General features: G+C 44.8%; 1 protein-coding gene across 2 annotated transcripts; it reads right to left on the reverse strand.

The window, feature by feature from the left end:
* Positions 1–154: 154 nt before the first annotated feature.
* On the reverse strand, positions 155–19,056 carry LOC123766884 (leucine-rich repeat neuronal protein 3). Of its 2 annotated transcripts, none has more exons than XM_045756339.2 (9): positions 18,914–19,056; positions 14,583–14,851; positions 13,087–13,304; positions 10,323–10,558; positions 8,429–8,543; positions 6,020–6,184; positions 5,339–5,568; positions 5,043–5,135; positions 155–3,633 (listed from the first exon to the last, which is right to left on the reverse strand). In XM_045756339.2, the coding sequence occupies exons 2-9, from the start codon at positions 14,779–14,781 to the stop codon at positions 3,420–3,422; spliced, it is 1,470 nt and encodes a 489-aa protein (XP_045612295.2). In that variant the 5' UTR covers positions 14,782–14,851; positions 18,914–19,056; the 3' UTR covers positions 155–3,419. The 2 variants fall into 2 exon arrangements, with proteins under 2 accessions (XP_045612295.2, XP_045612294.2); XM_045756338.2 differs by having other exon boundaries at positions 18,748–19,036.
* Between the last annotated feature and the right edge of the window lie 320 nt (positions 19,057–19,376).

The raw sequence follows: 19,376 nt of genomic DNA on the forward strand, positions 1-19,376 counted from the left end.
CTTTTCTGTTCGTGTACCCATTGTTAATTAATACTTGAAGACTTGTGTCCAGTTCCTGGTATATGTTATGGCAGTCGGAACAATGAGTAAGGGGCTCCGCATATAATGAGTTTATCACACTAGTCTTGTATCTGTCTGGGTATTCGGAGTGACCATTTATTTATTTATTTATTTATTTATTTATTTATTTATTTATTTATTTATATACAAGAAGGTACATTGGGATTGTGAGGATACATAGCATAGTAATTACATTCTTGTAAAGCCACTAGTACGCGCAGCGTTTCGGGCAGAAATACCATTCTGTCAGTCAGTAGTCAATCCTCGTGACCGAAGAGGATTGACTAGGCACCAGTCCTTAACTGCACGCTTCTGTTCATCCAGCAGTGAATGGGTACCTGGTTGTTAATCGATTTTGGCAGGTTTCCCGATTCCAGGGAACATAGGATTAAGGATCTGCCCGAAACGCTATGCGTGCTAGTGACTTGACAACAATGTAAGAACTCTTGTATATATAAATAGAAAAATCATGCACATTCCAATATTGGCTTGGTTAGTATAAACATCTATGGTGGAGGTGTTGTCTTTGGTTCTCACGTAGACATCAAGGAAAGGTAGTGTATCATTGATGCCTGGTTCATGGGGTAAAGTTAAGCACTGAGTGTTGGGTAAGTAGATCCTTTAATTCACACATATATATATCATCGATGTATCTGCAGTAGATGTGAGGTATTTATGTAGTTTTGAAGATGGTGTCTTTTAGTGTTCCCATAAAAAAGTTATCAAAAGAACTCTTAGTGGAGGACCCTGTGACTACTCCGTCTATCTAGTAGTAGAGTAAATTTTATTCAGGAAAGTACATACATAGTTGATTTACAAACATAATGTTGGATTTATTGATAGAGCTTGTACATACAATACCTGAAACCACTAATAGGCATAGCGTTGCGGGCAAGAAATCTGTGCATACATGTCTCCCCAAGGGGTGTGTTAATGGAGGCATTTTGGTGCAACTCTCCAGATTACGTGGGGCAGACTCTAGGGTCTCTAGTTGTTTCAGTTAGCTTAGAACTCAGCTTTTTAAAAATACTAGCAGCACTTTTATCCCAAGCACCAAGAGGCAATTGGGACAAAATTGTAGTGGTGATTAATAACTCTGAATTATTGACTGCTTCCCGGTGAGTGGCAGTACCGCCTGGATGTGCAACACTGAAGTCAATATAGGTGTTGGCTAAAATTGAAACATACGTGTAATCCGACACCAACTGTCTACCATTCTTCCAGAGGTTCACAAGGGACACCAGTTTAAAACAATTGCAGTCTCTATCAAGTTATTGTAATTATACAGTAATTGATCTAACTATGACTGCAAACTAATTGTAGTATATATATAAGTTCACTTTCTTGAAAAGGAACGAAAGATTTTTTTATTTTTCAGTTTGCTTAAAAGGAATATAATTACAGCACTTTCTTTATATACAGTACAGTATATCTATTACTATAAAACAGAATGTGTCTGTCCGGAGTTATAGGCAAGCAGCCCGTTCTTAGGGAATGTCCATGACCAGGAGAGAACAAACCCCACCTCAAATCAACTATAGTGAGGCTATTTCCAATCCCCCAAAAGAACGACATAGCCGCTGGACATTAAGCGCTACACACACACACACACACATATATGTGTGTGTGTGTGTGTGTGTGTGTGTGTGTGTGTCTCAGTGTCGCGATCCAGAGAGGAAATGCCTGCTGTATCTTGAGCACGCATTCCACCGCCGAAGAGCTGGATGAGGTCTTCGAACAATGATTGTTATATGTGTGTGTGTGTTTTCTGTAAACTGTAACACAATGTAATAAAATTAATACAAAAATATATTAATTGTAACTCCCCCGCACAACGAAATCGTTGGAGAGTAGCTGCCTAAGTCCCTATAATTTCTTGACCACTGACAGTCATAAGAAGGTCGGTGTGGGCCTTCAAACAGCAACCTTTAGGTACCCGGGTCAAGCACCGGGTCGACATGGGTACCGTGGAAATATGGTATGAACGTATGAGGATAATTCTAAGTTCCATACTTTGTTACTCAATAAGAGCTGTATGTGACTTCTAAGCCTATCCTAACACATGTGACCCAACAAATATATGTAACCTCTATAGGCCTATCGAGCACATGAATGTGACCTATAGGCTTATAGATAAATAAATATAGATAAAAGATAAAACCATTTTGAAACAAAATAAGGATCAGTTATATGAATAAATTCTATAACACAAATGTTCTTATAAAGGTTTTTCCTTACAGTGATCTCTGGCTTCGTGGAGCTGAACTCTGCCAACTGATATCCGGTTACATGGACCAGACTGTGTATTCACTTTAAATACAGTTAACTATTTTATAGACTCTAAAGGCTACGACAAAACGAGGTACCGAAAATATTTGTAATAATGATTTCAGGAAAATCTCTCTAATTGTATATCAGTCAAAAGTGTTGCAGTTTGATATTATCTACATTTGTTACTTATTTACGAAGTTAACTTATACACGCTCATTACGTTTAATGAAGTGTAGACGTTTGAGATGTGTAAACTGAGAACACGTCACTGTGTACATCTGCTTGTCTTCTAAGTTTCAATAAGCACTATGTGAGTAAATAAGGACAACATGGCTCATGGAAGTTAATGTTCCCCATACCATTTGCTATCGTTGGGAACGCCGGTGTTACAGTCATGTGCAGGTTGCACCTACAGTAAGCAAATTTTGGATACTTCGCTAAGATTCCTGGCAGTACATCATTATGATTGAAATACTTACACATTTCTTGGATACCATTGATGGTGTTATCTCTGAATTCCGCGAATATTTCACATTCCATTATATAACAACGCAAAAATAAGTGAATACGTCTGCTGACAGAGTTTACATTTAGTCAAATCTACATCGGCAGATGATGCAAACCCTAGCAGTGGTAACATCTAGAAGTCTGCTAACCTTATTGGATGACCCATAGACGTGCGGGTCTTCCTGCATAATAGAATGATGACAGATGGAGGAACTAGTGTTAATTTCACTTCGCCTCAAGTCTACTTGATTTTGTTACTGTTTCCGGATAATTACTGACCTCAGGCTGCTCAAATGCAGTCCAAGATGGTAATCAATTCCCTCTTTACGAACAAAAGTTTTGGCTAACTCGTCAGTTCTATCATGCATTAAGAGACAAATATGGAAAGGCGTTCCTGAACCCTTTCTACCACCGCACACGGAATGGGTATGGGGTACATAATAAATGAATGAAAATTAAAAAAAACTCTGGTGTTGTTATCGTTGGCAACGCCGGTGTTGTTATTGCTGACAACCGAGCGCAAGTGTTGTCGTACTCTAAGCGCCGGTGTTGTTCTCATGAGTATGGGTGTTGCCTCACTTCTAAGCGCTAGTGTTGTCATTCTCCTGAGAGCGAGAGTTGTCGTACTCGATCTCGTCGGCTACGGTGATGGTGGAGGGACCCCGCTGGATCCTGCTGTAGGCTCCCTGAGGGCGGCGACACAGCCACCCGTGACGCCAATACACCAGCAGCGACACCGTCGCCAGGCTCACGCCCAACCCAGCCACCATCAGCCCCACTAGAAACCCAAAGGACCTGTGGACACAATAGCGTTAGACAGACAAACCTGTGAGTACAATTGTGCTTGTGAATTCAAATATAATTTGTAAAAACCCACTCATGTATGCTCTTATATTTTTTTTTAATGTTAGGTTGCTAATATATATAAAATTGGATCTAAATTTAAATATCACATTGATGGAGCTTTTGATAAATTGAACCTGACAATATGTACATCAGAAACTATTCTGACCTTTTCAAACTTATCGATATTGTCATATAATGAGGAGTTTGGTATATCGGGAACAGGAAGCCAGTTAAGTTTATTGAGGGGACCATAATCAAGGATGGAAATATCCGCGCGGTCGTCTCTAAATATGAGATATTAATGCCAATGGGAAAAGCTCAGAATATTCTCCGTACTTCCACTTCAGGCACTTGTCATCGTCTTTTGTGTATGGCTCTTCCCAGGATTTTGAGGTATGTACATTATATTGACTCCTTTAATGAGGCCAAATTGTAAAAGTGATAAATACTGAACATTATTAACTATTACCCTATTAAGGACTAAAATATAGTTGCTAGTTGGTCAGTAGGCTACTGAGGAGGCCTTAATTACCGCTCCCTTGGGGTAATAGGCCCTGAAGTCAACACCAAACATGATAACATGTCATTCTTCAGCTTTTTCTTGACCTTGATAGACCTCATTTAGATAATACAGTTCAGTTTTGATCAACGAGTTACATGATAGACGTAAATTCCCTAGAACGTTAACGGAAGAGAGATAACGAAGGAATTATGAATCTTCCTTGTGAAGAATGATTACGAAAACTTAATTTATGTTTTCTAGAAAGAAGAGTGAACGGTGATATGATAGAAGTATAGAACTGGATGAAAGGGTATAGCGAAGGAGATAATAATAATAATACGTTAAATATATAAAGGAGAACAGAACGCGACACAATGGCCACAAATTAGATAAGTTTAGAGTCTGTTAAGTAAGGGTGCTATTGGTTTACGGAACAAATTCTGGTGCTATTGGTTTACGGAACAAATTCTGGTGCTATTGGTTTACGGAACAAATTCTGGTGCTATTGGTTTACGGAACAAATTCTGGTGCTATTGGTTTACGGAACAAATTCTGGTGCTATTGGTTTACGGAACAAATTCTGGTGCTATTGGTTTACGGAACAAATTCTGGTGCTATTGATTTACGGAACAAATTCTGGTGCTATTGATTTACGGAACAAATTACCGGGTAGCATAATAGACGTGAGATCGCTGGAGTGTTTCAAGAAGGAGTTAGACGTATATGAGTGAGTGTGGGTGGGTATAAATAAGAGCTGCCTCGGATGGGTCAGTAGGCCTTCTGCAGTTACCTTTATTCAAATGTTTTAATGTACTTGTTAAGATAGACAGGAAGAGAGAGAGAGAGAGACACCTACTTGATCTGTGAATGAGTCTGTGGGTCACATCTGAGGTCCTCCTCCTTCACATACTTGAGGCGGTGACCGCGCAGGCGTAGAGGTTGTGAACACCTGTAACCAACAACACTTACAGTTTATATTAGAACTAGTTTAATAAATTCAGAATAAGCCGCTATTGCAGATTGAAAGTGAACATATTTCTTAAGTGGACACGTAAATTCTTGATGAATCCCACCCCGGGATGGGTCGACACCTCTTAAGGGGCACAGTAATATATATAATCAAAACTAATTAACGAGGAAACTAGAACTTACAACATTCTATTGTCGACGAGATTCATTAGTGGCGAAGCCTTGACCCACTTCATCCGACAGTCACAGTTCCAGTGGTTGTATTCAAGGCGGACCTGACGAAGGTGCTGCCAGGGTAGCAGATCCTCCGGAAGTGTCGCCAAGATGGAGAACGAGAAGGTGAAATCTTCTACAATGATCGCCTTGTCTACCTGGTGGCCTGTCTGAGGATCTATCACCTGCTCGTGGAAGGCCTGCGGGAGGATTGTCCGTCACTACCACTTTTTTAAGGCACAGCACTGATATTAAATTATTGTATATGAGTATTCGTTTTTGTATAGCCATCCGAATTATACAATATATTTTGTATAATTCAAATTCAAATTTTTATTCAGGTAAAAGTACATACATAGATGGAATTATTCACAGAAACATACTGGAGCCTGTCAGTAAGGTAAGACTGAAGGTATTGTAGGGAGTGACCTCTGACTCCATAATGATATGACCTAATGACTCCATAATTGATAATATATAAAATTAAAACAAACTTAAAAATATATAATTCAGTAATTCTGATATTTAGAATTGGTATTTTAGCCCATTTTTAAAATAGGATGCGAAAAATACTGACAACTAATACACAGATCCTTTATCCCGTTTCCTATTATTTCTGACCAGTATAACTAAAACCGCCATATTGCTAACTTTTGGATGGATGTACTTGATCCTGGGCATGTAGCGGAGGACGACGGTCTCCAGGCTGTCCAGGTCCCCAAAGGCGTAGGCCTCAATGGTCTCCAGTAGCAAGAATCTCTCCAAAATGAGCGTCCGTAAGTTTGTGAGGTTGAAGAAGGAGTAGGCTCCCAGGGACTATTGGCGGCCACAACGAGGATGTGTTAATAATCAATGGGATGCAGACTGTTCTTCTTGCCAATATTATTACTATAATTAAGCTCATATGCACTGAAATTATAAATAATCACAAAAGAAATGTATTTTTTTGTGTTAGGCTATTTCGTATACCTTCCATTACTGTAATTATAGTTTGTTCTCAGCCTACGACATAAGTTTATTCATTAGTAATCGGATATGGAGTTTTAATGTTTTTGTTAAGCTTGGCATGAGTGAAAGAACGAGTAAGAGTTTTAGCTGATGCATAGCCTCATGCGGAGGAAAATAACAGTTAATTATCAAGTTGTAAACAAAGGGAGGAGTTTGGAAGTCAAATAATAATAATAATAATAATAATAATAAAAAGTGTGTGAGTTTAATTCAGCAAAAGGCCTGTAAACTATAACCATTCAATACTGACAGATACCATGGGGTCAGCTCGACCCCATAATCATGACCCGGACACCGTGGGAGCGCCACATGGGCTCACCATAGCCCGTGCTACATGGACACTTCGTTCTGAGTAGCTAAATCTGAAACAACAACATCCACACATGACCCGGACACCGTGGGAGCTCCACACATGACCCGGACACCGTGGGAGCTCCACACATGATCCGGACACCCTGGGAGCTCCACACATGACCCGGACACCATGGGAGCTCCACACATGACCCGGACACCATGGGAGCTCCACACATGACCTGGACACCGTGGGAGCTCCACACATGACCTGGACACCGTGGGAGCTCCACACATGACCCGGACACCCCTGGGAGCTCCACACATGACCCGGACACCCTGGGAGCTCCACACATGACCCGGACACCGTGGGAGCTCCACACATGACCCGGACACCGTGGGAGCTCCACACATGACCCGGACACCCTGGGAGCTCCACACATGACCCGGACACCGTGGGAGCTCCACACATGACCCGGACACCATGGGAGCTCCACACATGACCCGGACACCATGTGAGCTCCACACATGACCCGGACACCGTGGGAGCTCCACACATGACCCGGACACCGTGGGAGCTCCACACATGACCCGGACACCGTGGGAGCTCCACACATGACCCGGACACCGTGGGAGCTCCACACATGACCCGGACACCCTGGGAGCTCCACACATGACCCGGACACCGTGGGAGCTCCACACATGACCCGGACACCCTGGGAGCTCCACACATGACCCGGACACCGTGGGAGCTCCACACATGACCCGGACACCATGGAAGCTCCACACATGACCCGGACACCCTGGGAGCTCCACACATGACCCGGACACCCTGGGAGCTCCACACATGACCCGGACACCCTGGGAGCTCCACACATGACCCGGACACCCTGGGAGCTCCACACATGACCCGGACACCCTGGGAGCTCCACACATGACCCGGACACCGTGGGAGCTCCACACATGACCTGGACACCCTGGGAGCTCCACACATGACCCGGACACCCTGGGAGCTCCACACATGACCCGGACACCGTGGGAGCTCCACACATGACCTGGACACCCTGGGAGCTCCACACATGACCCGGACACCCTGGGAGCTCCACACATGACCCGGACACCCTGGGAGCTCCACACATGACCCGGACACCGTGGGAGCTCCACACATGACCTGGACACCCTGGGAGCTCCACACATGACCCGGACACCCTGGGAGCTCCACACATGACCCGGACACCGTGGGAGCTCCACACATGACCTGGACACCCTGGGAGCTCCACACATGACCCGGACACCCTGGGAGCTCCACACATGACCCGGACACCCTGGGAGCTCCACCATAAACCCATGACAACCGCAGGAAGGGAGGAAGCTGTGAGTTATCAAGCCAGACCTGATAATGTCACGTGTTTGTCGTAGATAAACAGATAAGCGCATTGGACGATAAAGACTGGTTATTGGGAATTAACTTATCTCAATTTAACATTTATAAGCATAAAACTTTTGATGACTAATTACAATGAATGGATATAGACAAAATTTTAAGTTTAAAACATTTCTTAGAAGTTATCTTAGGTTAATACTTAAAATTAATGGATAATTGGGGGTATGTATTGGGATCACCACGCACCTGTATGGGGGAGGGGGTCACAACGCGCTTGTATGGGGTCACAACGCGCTTGTATGGGGTCACAACACATCTGTAGGGGGTCACCACGCACCTGCATGTGTCACCACGCACCTGCATGTGTCACCACGCACCTGTATGGGGTTACCAGAGAGGTCGAGGGTGACGAGGGAGTCGCGCAGGAGGAAGAGAGCCTTGGCGGGGACGACGGTCATGTTGTTGACAGCCAGGGACACCTCCTGCAGACTCCTGCCGCACACCCAACACGTCTCCGTTATTTGCAACAGTAATTAGGTAGGTCAATAGGTAGGTAATTGTCAGGAGAAAGCGCTTAGCCAGAACGACTGTATAGCACACTTAAGAGGGGAGTGGCCGGTCGCGCCCGGGTCTCTCTTCACCCTTATTCCATCTCTCCCAACTTAGCCCTTTGTCCCAGTATCTTTCCTCTCTCTCTCACCTCTCTTCCCATGACTTGACACTTTTCAACTTTCTCTCCCAAGATATTCCTCCCCTCATACTCTTCTCATACTCTTCTCCTTCCCTCTCCACCTCTCACACCTTTCCCCTCCCTCACACACACCTCTCTCCCATTTTCACCGTCTCTCCCAGTTTTCCAACTCTATTCACTCTTCCACCCCACCTCACCATCTGTCTTCCCCCCCCTTTCTCTCCTTCCCTCATCTCCCCTTCTTTTCCACCCCCTTCTCTCTCTCACTCTCTCTGTCTCTGTCTCTCTCACTCTCTGTCTCTGTCTCTCTCTCTCTGTCTCTCTCTCTGTCTCTGTCTCTGTCTCTGTCTCTCTCTCTCTCTCTGTCTCTATCTGTCTCTCTCTCTCTCTCTTTCTCTCTTTCTCTGTCTCTCTCTTTCTCTGTCTCTGTCTCTGTCTCTCTCTTTCTCTGTCTCTGTCTGTCTGTCTGTCTCTCTCTCTCTCTTTCTCTGTCTCTGTCTCTCTCTCTCTTTCTTTCTCTCTCTCTCTCTCTCTCACACACACACAAGGGAACACATCTAGGGACTCGACCAGTCATCTTTCACCAATTACAGGAAGGGGTGGGATCACTATTTGGCCCGAGTCCTCTTTTAATAGGAACAATAGGGTCGATGACAACAAGCCTTTGTCCACCTCATACCTCAGACCATTGAACTTACAAAGTCTTGTAAGGCTAACACCAAGTATCTGGCCTCCAGCCATGGACAGGCAGACATATACAAATATTCTCTCTTATATATATAGATGGAATGAAGGGGGAATCAGGGGGAAAGCGCCAAGTCATTACGACTATATGGCACTTGGAAGGGGTCAGGATAAGGATTGGGGATGGAACGGGGGGGGGGGGAAGGAATGGTGACCTGACGTGAGGACCAAAGCAGCTGGGAAATGAGGACGAAGGGAAAGAGTGGTGTTCATTCACATGGACCATCGGGAATCGAACATCGACCTGCAAGAAACGAGTCCGTTGCTCTGCCAACCAGTCCAAGTGGTTAAGTACTTGGAGATTTATACAGCTTCGCTAAACTATAGGAACGGTACAGCGTATGTCAATAGCTAGCTGGGTGATACTAAGCTCTCCGTCAGGTAGGCTGGTTGGCCATACAGTCTATGAGATTTGTCTACCACCAAGAGAAACATTTTGGAGAGATTATGAGAATATTTTGAAGAACATGAGAATGGACCAAGTAATTTCTCAGCTCCGTTTCGCTTCAAGCAGGTCGGCGTTCAATTCCCGACTGTCCAAGTGGTTGGGCAACATTCCTCCCCCCCCCCCTCCCATCTCATCCCAAATCTGCATCCTGATCCCTTCCCAGTGCTATATACTCGTAATGGCTTGGCGCTTTCTCCTGATAGACCCCCTCCCTTCCATGTACCTCATGTCGGCAGGTCTTTGGGTATAATGCCTGAACATTTAATAATATAATATAGTTTGTGCCTCATTTTCATTAACATTCAAGAGGGCTAGCTCACCCTGGATGTAAATCATCGGGGAAATGCTGATATGATCTAAAAGTCTCGACAAGAAGCGAGGAACTCACGTGAGGTTGGGGTGGAAGAAGTCATTTGGTAGACTAGACAGTTTGAGGGCGGCAAGGTCTAGCTTGGTGAGGGCAGTGTTCTGGGCCAGTAAGGACGGGCTGAGGGTCACCAGCGGGTTGAACGCCAGCCGTAGCTCCTCCAGGTTCACCAGCGGCCACAACACCTCCGCGGGTAGGTCCTCGATCTTGTTGTAGCTAAGGTCTAGCCGGGTCAGGTTGTGGAGCCCAAAGAACGCCTGTATCACAGTGTTATAGTATTATTATAGTTATATTATAAAAGCATCTTTCCGCTTCGTTCCAAGCAAAAATATCCTACAAGTTCCAGTGGGTTTCGAATCCTCTTTCTCACGACATATCGCTGCCAATAACATCTGTTCTACCAGGCAAGCTAACCGAGTTGTTAAACAGTTAGATAACGAATCCTTGGGCGTCACTTACATGCATTACTTGCAAGGTACTGAAGAACGTAATCATGACAAAATAATAGAGCACCTGCAGAGGTTGAACTTTGCAAGTGAGATACGATGTAGGTTTAAAGTGGAAAAGTCGGGCCTAATTAACTTAATAAGTGTTCTATAGCAACGATACTAAAATACGACTGGGTAAAGAAGGCTGAATAGACTTAATTTATGCAGACTGTAAAAAAAAAATTACCACTGTTCCTGTTGAAAGACTATTGTATAAGATAGAAAGTCGAGCTGTTGTAATTTGAAAGACATTAAACTGGATTAGGGAGGGCCTGGCGGAGTGATCTAATGCGTGTCAATTTTTGTCGAGGGCGCAAAGCTATCCAGGAAAGTAAAAACGGAAGAGGACTGTACAATGGGCGCTTCAGGAAGACCTTGACGACCTCCATGAGCGGCCAGATATATGGCTGCTAGAGAAGTGAAGTAATGGACATGGGAAAGGGTGACAGAACACGTGAAGTACACGATAATGGGACGGAAAAGTCAAAGAATAGGAGTGAGAAAAATATTTGGAAACCGTTATAATTCCGGCATTAACAGCAGATGTATGCAGAACTTAAAATGATAACAGCGGCAGCCTATGAAAACCTGGTCACGATCGACAGGATTGGCATTTAAAAAATCAAAACGAAAACTTTTCGTTTTGACAATTTACAGTTTACAAAGATAATTTACACAGTCTTTGGGAGACTAATGCAAGAACACGAAGCCCCGGCACGGAATCCAAACCTTGTATGCATTTCTATGCCCCAAAGGAATCTTGAGAATGTTTAGAGGTTGACCACTAACAAGGTACGAACTAAACGAACTCATTCCAGCAACCGTAAAGAGGAGAATGAAGAGAAGAGACATGACAACGCCATACAAAATACTGAGCGGGAATAGATAATGCGGGCAAGGAAAACCTTTTTAAATAGAAATAAAATACCAACATATTATATCTGAGGAAGTTAGAAATGCAAGTGAGTCGAGTGACTTGCAAGAAAGAAGAAAATACCTGTACTCCTGTACGGGTGGTTGACGAGTGCATGAACGGTGCCGTCATGGAAGCCACCTCAGGGTTCGATTCCCGCACGAGGCAGAAACAAATGGGCGAAGTTTCTTTCACACTGAATGCCCCTGTTACCTAGCAGTAAATAGGTACCTGGGAGTTAGTCAGCTATCACGGGCTGCTTCCTGGGGGTGGAGGCCTGGTCGAGGACCGGGCCGCGGGGACACTAAAAAGCCCCGAAATCATCTCAAGATAACCTCAAGATAACCTCCATACACAGCTTCAGTTACAAATACACGGAAATAGTGCGTCCAGAGATTGAAAACACACCGCGCCATATACAATGACTAGGGTGCTGTGTGTAAAGAATTAGACCTCACTCTCCCGTAATCACTGATATATCAACACTGATGGTTATCAGTAACTGTCCAATCCATTCCATGAATGTTTCTCGAAGTCGAACTGAGACTCACATTTGTGAGAGGCTGTGGTGGGGAGTTGTTCTCAGTGGTCAGGGGCAGGTTTCTTAGTTTAGTTCAATTATTATGCACCCTATACCCATCATAAGAGCGGTGATGAAAAAGGTTAGAGGCGCATAAAGGGCTCAGAGGCTGAATCCCAAATTTTTTTTAACTAAGCAAGTTACAGACGTGATGAGCTAGTTACGTACTGTAATGTATATTATTATGTCAACAATGGGTTCGAGAACGACCCCAAGTACATTCTCTAAACTAAGCAACTTACACATGTGGTGAGCTAGTTTCATAATTCGATTTGGTTATCATGCAAACTGTCAAGTAATGACTAGTTTAGGAGGGGCAGAAATAGTCAGACAATGACGGAGACATAGGCTTGTGTAGAGAAGTAAACTGTACCCAAAACAGTACACTTACCTGGTAGACCAGTAGATAAATTGAAATTAACACAAATATTTAACAAAAGAATTCTGGTGAAAGATACAGATTCCTATAACATTAATTAGGCCTACATTAAATTATTTGTATTACTTTTAGATGGCAACCGAGGATCAATGTCCCCGCGTTCCGGTCTCTGACTTGGCCTCCTGGTTGGTGGTCTTGATTACCAGATCACCAGAATAAATAAATGTTTATGAAGGCTCTGTACTTTAAGCAGTTTTTTCTTAGACAAGGTACAGCAAGGGTTCCATACCTGTACTTCAGACAGGAGCCGCAGTCACGTGACCGCTCGTAACACGTGTCAAGGGTCAACACGTGCCACGTGCACCGGCTGGTAATTATAAACAAGCAAATGATGTAATGTAGTTTGTTATTTAAAGGACTCTTACATTTGTGTCGATGGTTTTTAACTTGTTGTTCTTGAGGAGGAGCGTAGCGAGGACCTTGAGCGGCTGGAAGACCAGAGCGTCGATGGTCTCCAGTTCGTTGTCCGAGAGGTCGAGGGACACCAGCGAGCTCGAGTCGCTGAAGGTAGACACGGAGAGGCTGGAGATGTGGTTCCTGGAGAAGTCAATTCTGGTGTACTGAGCGGGAACCTCCATTTGATCTGTCGGCAGCAGACATCGGGGATGACTGATGACTTCGTCTTGAGGACAACTAAGAGGACAACATCATTCTACCAGCTTCATATTACATGTTTAACCTAATCTATATTACAGTAACTAGGTCGACACTGCTCGATATTCAAACTGCCGCCTGGAAATATCTGAATTGATACTTAGTGATGTTTTTTATTGTATTTAATTTGAAGTACACACTAAACTAGTGAGCGTGAGTCTTCGTCTGTATTATATAACTTACGAACCAGAGACACGACAACATGCAGTGATTCCAGGTAACAGACGTTGTTCTTGTATAGGTCAGTTACCGCCATGATTCCTGGAGGTATATGAGAGGACGGCCGCTACGTCGGTACTGTCTGAGGCACTCACCTGGAAGCTGGTGATGTTGGCGTCGCTGGACACCCACCTGGTGATATACTGGCGTCGCTGGACACCCACCTGGTGATATACTGGCGTCGCTGGACACCCACCTGGTGATATACTGGCGTAGCTGGGCACTCACCTGGAAGACTGGTGATATACTGGCGTCGCTGGGCACCCACCTGGTGATATACTGGCGTCGCTGGGCACCCACCTGGTGATATACTGGCGTCGCTGGACACCCACCTGGAAGACTGGTGATATACTGGCGTCGCTGGGCACCCACCTGGTGATATACTGGCGTCGCTGGGCACCCACCTGGTGATATACTGGCGTCGCTGGACACCCACCTGGTGATATACTGGCGTCGCTGGGCACCCACCTGGTGATATACTGGCGTCGCTGGGCACCCACCTGGTGATATACTGGCGTCGCTGGACACCCACCTGGAAGACTGGTGATATACTGGCGTCGCTGGGCACCCACCTGGTGATATACTGGCGTCGCTGGGCACCCACCTGGTGATATACTGGCGTCGCTGGGCACCCACCTGGAAGACTGGTGATATACTGGCGTCGCTGGACACCCACCTGGAAGACTGGTGATATACTGGCGTCGCTGGACACCCACCTGGAAGACTGGTGATATACTGGCGTCGCTGGGCACTCACCTGGAAGACTGGTGATATACTGGCGTCGCTGGGCAGCCACCTGGAAGACTGGTGATATACTGGCGTCGCTGGGCACCCACCTGGAAGACTGGTGATATACTGGCGTCGCTGGGCACTCACCTGGAAGACTGGTGATATACTGGCGTCGCTGGACACCCACCTGGAAGACTGGTGATATACTGGCGTCGCTGGACACCCACCTGGTGATATACTGGCGTCGCTGGGCACCCACCTGGAAGACTGGTGATGTTGGCGTCGCGACAATCGATGCCGTTCCTGCTTGCTGGGAGGAGCTTGGTGGGGCAGCGGCAGGTGGAGGGGCAGAGCTGCAGGACCTCTGTGGCACCCCACAGGAAGCCACCACAGCACACCGCCTGCCCTATCACCACCATCACCAACACCCACCCACCACCTCTCCACTCCCCCCCCATCTCCTGGTGCCCCGTGGCTGGTTGTGATGCTTAGTGGCCCAAATGATGTGATTCCCGTACTCTTTTCTTCCTGAATGTGCATAGAGAAGTGACATTAATTGACTATGATGGCCAGTTGACTGATAGTCGTATTGCTGCTGTAACAGTGGGCGAGGAGTTGTTTAAGATTCAGCTACTGGGAACAAAAAGTTCCAAGTAGCACGGGCTATGGTGAGCCCGTAGTGAACTTACCTGGCACAGGAGCGGGACTGTAACTGGGCGAGGAGAGAGGAGGCTATAATTATACTTTACATGATTGATGATGATTAAGCCCCCAAGAGGTGGCACGGGCATGACTAGCTCGTAAGTACTTTACGAGCTCGTAAGTACTTTACGAGCTCGTAAGTACTTTACGAGCTCGTAAGTACTTTACGAGTGACTCCCATGTTAATAAGGTGAGGTCATGGAAAGTGAGGTGGTGGAAGTACTCATCTAACAGTGACTATACTGACAAGGCAGGTTCAAGTACGTTTATTGAGACAATAACATACATCTCAGAAGGATAGAGTAACTTAGGCTATTTCTACCCTCTTCGTCAGGTCTAACTCTTCATGCCCCGTTAATTAGCCTGGGCATTATATATATTTATATTTGACTGACGTTCGAGTTTTTGTCATTGAAGTTGTGAATAGAGGTGCCTTTAACTACTTGAAATTGAAATTGAAATTGAAATAAGTTTATTGAGGTAAAATACACATAAAGGGATGAGGTAGCTCAAGCTATTCTCACCCCGTTCAGTACATCGTGTTAATACATACATAGATACACATCACAAGCAATAGACGTATTACCGTACATTCTGAGAGATAAACATATACATTTCCTCCTTTACACAAGTAGTATGGTATCAGACATACACACAAATACTTTTTATGACCTAGGTATACTGTATAGACAATTTATTTAACTACTTCATTCAGTGCATTTCCAGTTGTTGACCACCCGTGCAGGGTTACCTTGAGGTGCTTCCGGGGCTTAGCGTCCCCGCGGCCCGGTCGTCGACCAGGCCTAAAGGGTACGAGTATTTCCTAACATTTACTCAACTGCGTTTCTAGATTCTACGTATGTCCTCTTGTCCTGTTTTCTTTCACTTTAACAAATCTATCCTTGCACACCTTGGCTATTTCCCCTCAGTATCGTGTATGTAGTGATAATGTCCCCTCTGTTTTCTCTGTTAAGTTCCCTAAATTTGTCCTCACAGCTTAGTCTTGTTAATTCTAACATTACAATTGTTACAAGCCTCTGTGTTGCAATATTAGGGTTGACATCTATGCAGGTATTGTATGGATATTTCTTCACCTATTAAACCTATTATAATCTGACTTAATATTTAACCTATCCTAACCTAACTCAGCATTATCTAGGCCTAATATTTTACATATATGTATGATATTAGACCTAAGTAAAGTTAGGTTATTATCCTCGTCACATTTGAGGACTCTCGCAGAAGGAATGTTTCATTTGCAAACAGGAAACATTGTGGCCTTGTGTTTTTGACAAAATTATATATTTTTTATATATACCCACTGTAATATTAACTACGGTACTAAAATGTGACTCTTTTTTGTAACTCGATCATAGACATATGCTTAGTGAACGAACAGGAGTAGTGCAGTTGGATTCGTTCCCGTCTCACAATCGTGAATCCCAGGTTGACCCAAAACGTTGGGGACTTTTCCTTTCCCTAATGCCTCTGTTCACTTAGCGGTAAATAGGCAGCCAGGAGTTAGTGAACTGTTGTGGGGTTGTGTCCTGGAGAGGCTCAGCAGGTCGACCTTGGGAGGACTTCGATACACGCTGCCTGTCCCCGACAAAACGAATTATTATTGCTGAGCCCAACATTATATGATTATTATAGGTAACCGGAGAAAGGTCTAAGCTAGGATGAACATCTAGCGCTTGGAAGGGATGTGAGAACAATTAAAGAACTGGGATAAGACAATAAATTGAAAAAAACTGTGCCCAATCACTTGAGCCATCTGGGATCGAACATCGGTCCTGCAAGAAGCAAGGACGCCGCACTACCAATCACTCCAAGGCCTTGGGAATCTCATGTGAAAGGAGGAAGAACGTTGTTTATGGATGTCTGACCATAAATACAGTATAGTGCAAATAATTCCTCGAAACCGCTTGCTACTGTGTTCATATTCCTGCCGCAGGATGTAGGTCTACAAAGATATTCAGACAAGGTAATTACGAGGAGAAAGCGCCAAGCCAGTATGATCATATGTCCAGACAAGAGGAGACTGTGGACGCGAGAGGTGCAATGTTGTTTTATATTCAGCTACTTGCAACAAAAATTCCAAGTAGAACGGGCTATGGTGATTGATTGATTGATAAAGATTAAGCCACCCACCTGAGCGGGTGGGTGGCTTAAGGTGGCACGGGCTATGGTAAGCCGGTAGTGGACTTGTGAAGAGTGGAGAGTGTGAAGCTAAGGAAGCCTAGTGAGCAAGCCGAACCTGTGGCGCATATTCTGGGTTGGTTTGGCCCCGACGCCGGACTGTGTTCAGACTTGAGTACTGATATGATCCACAAACACTGACTCGCGTATTCTCTGCAAGAGTTATCTTTTCATGGACGATTACGATCACATCCGGAAGCTGTATTTGTAATAAATTTATACAAAGCGTTACAATTCTGGCTGGACTAAACAGATGTACTGCCGTAAACCTTTAATTTTCGTGACTAATAGAATAACATAAAGTTTACAACGTGATGCTCATAATGTCAAAGCATACAATTAAAGACTATATATACACATCAGATATTATGGTGCACAGCATACATGCATCATCTATTTAAAAGTATGTTGCAATAGATGTGGCAGCTCGGGCGTAATGATGAGGCTATGACACTGAATACAAAGTGAGGTGTTGCTCTCAGGGACCAACACACAACCCTGTAATACTTCTCTTGCCCCACACTCCATCTTAGTCCTTAGTCATACACCTCACACCCACACTACGTCCCCTACACTCCACACCCCACACTACGTCCCCTAGACTCCACACCCCACACTACGTCCCCTACACTACACACTACGTCCCCTACACTCCACACCCCACACTACGTCCCCTACACTCCACACTACGTCCCCTACACTCCACACTACGTCCCCTACACTCCACACCTCACACTCATTCACACTAACATCATGACACCCAACATCACTAAATGTTAAGAACAGTGTAGCAGATATTGTGGGATGTAATGTATCGCCTTAACCTCCTTGACCTCACCCGACCTTCTCCTCCCTGACCTCACCCCATCTTCTCCTCCCTGACCTCACCCGCATCTTCACCGCCCTGACCTCACCCGCACCTTCACCGCCCTGACCTCACCTCATCTTCACCGCCCTGACCTCACCCCACACGAGTATCTGCAGATATGATAAAAGTTTCTACAGGCAAACATTCATGTATAAATAATTATAATATCTTGGCGTTTTTTCTCAACTTGCAACACTTTGAGGAAAATGATCTGGTGCTGCCAAAATACCTTATTATTATTAACATCTTTATTGACAAAATTAATTACAATTTTGCCTAATCTGAGGATTTTGATAGTCTTATTAAAGTGAGGATAATGCTGGTATTCACTGTCACGCAGGACAGAGGGTCATACATAAGACAATAGGTCTAAACTGTAGGCTGAAGCACATATATATCAACACATCAACAATGAATATGAATGCTAACTGGCCGAGTAGAAATGCCGCCAACCTCATCAGAGATCTCCGCGAGTGCCAGAAACGGCCATGATACTATGTCCCCCCCCTCCACCAAACACACAAACTACTGAGCTGCAGGTGTGTGTGTGCCAGGTGTGCCACCATGCTGGCTCCCTCCACCCCCTCCCCCCCCACACACACCAACAGAAAATCCTCCACATCAGAGGGAGAAACGTGATAAAGTATAGTCTTACCTAGCGCCAGGAGGCGGTTATGCCGGAACAACCAGACGACCCAAAACAACACACGAGCCTCTTATCACTGTACAATGGCGTCACACATCATGATAAAACAACCACGTGAGATAAACTGATTGAAATATAAATATATATAAAATATATAACTCTATCTTTCACGCACTTGAGACACAGAGCCTCAGATCAAGGGAATGTATCTTAGAAACGCGAGGCTTTCGAGACACAGGATACAGGGACTGGAGGCCGGAGTGTGTGTGTATGTATGCGGACACAGGAGGTGACTAGCGAGGCTGCAGAATACGGGGCCGGTTAAGAGGTGCGGTTATCAGCGGCTCACAGACCTTATACCTACATACCGTTTTCTCTAGCTATATGTCTGCAGCACTCATTGTCGCGATGTCTGTCTGTCTGTCTGTCTGTCTGTCTGTCTGTCTGTCTGTCTGTCTGTCTGTCTGTCTGTCTGTCTGTCTGTCTGTCTGTCTGTCTGTCTGTCTGTCTGTCTGTCTGTCTGTCTGTCTGTCTGTCTGTCTGTCTGTCTGCTTTCAGTGTCGTTGTCACTGTCACTGTTTCTCTGTTGTTGTCTGTCTCTTATTATTATTTTAGTTCTCTGTATTATCAGTTATTGC

This window comes from Procambarus clarkii, chromosome 60 (assembly GCF_040958095.1).
Source record: "Procambarus clarkii isolate CNS0578487 chromosome 60, FALCON_Pclarkii_2.0, whole genome shotgun sequence".
Classification (NCBI taxonomy): domain Eukaryota; kingdom Metazoa; phylum Arthropoda; class Malacostraca; order Decapoda; family Cambaridae; genus Procambarus; species Procambarus clarkii.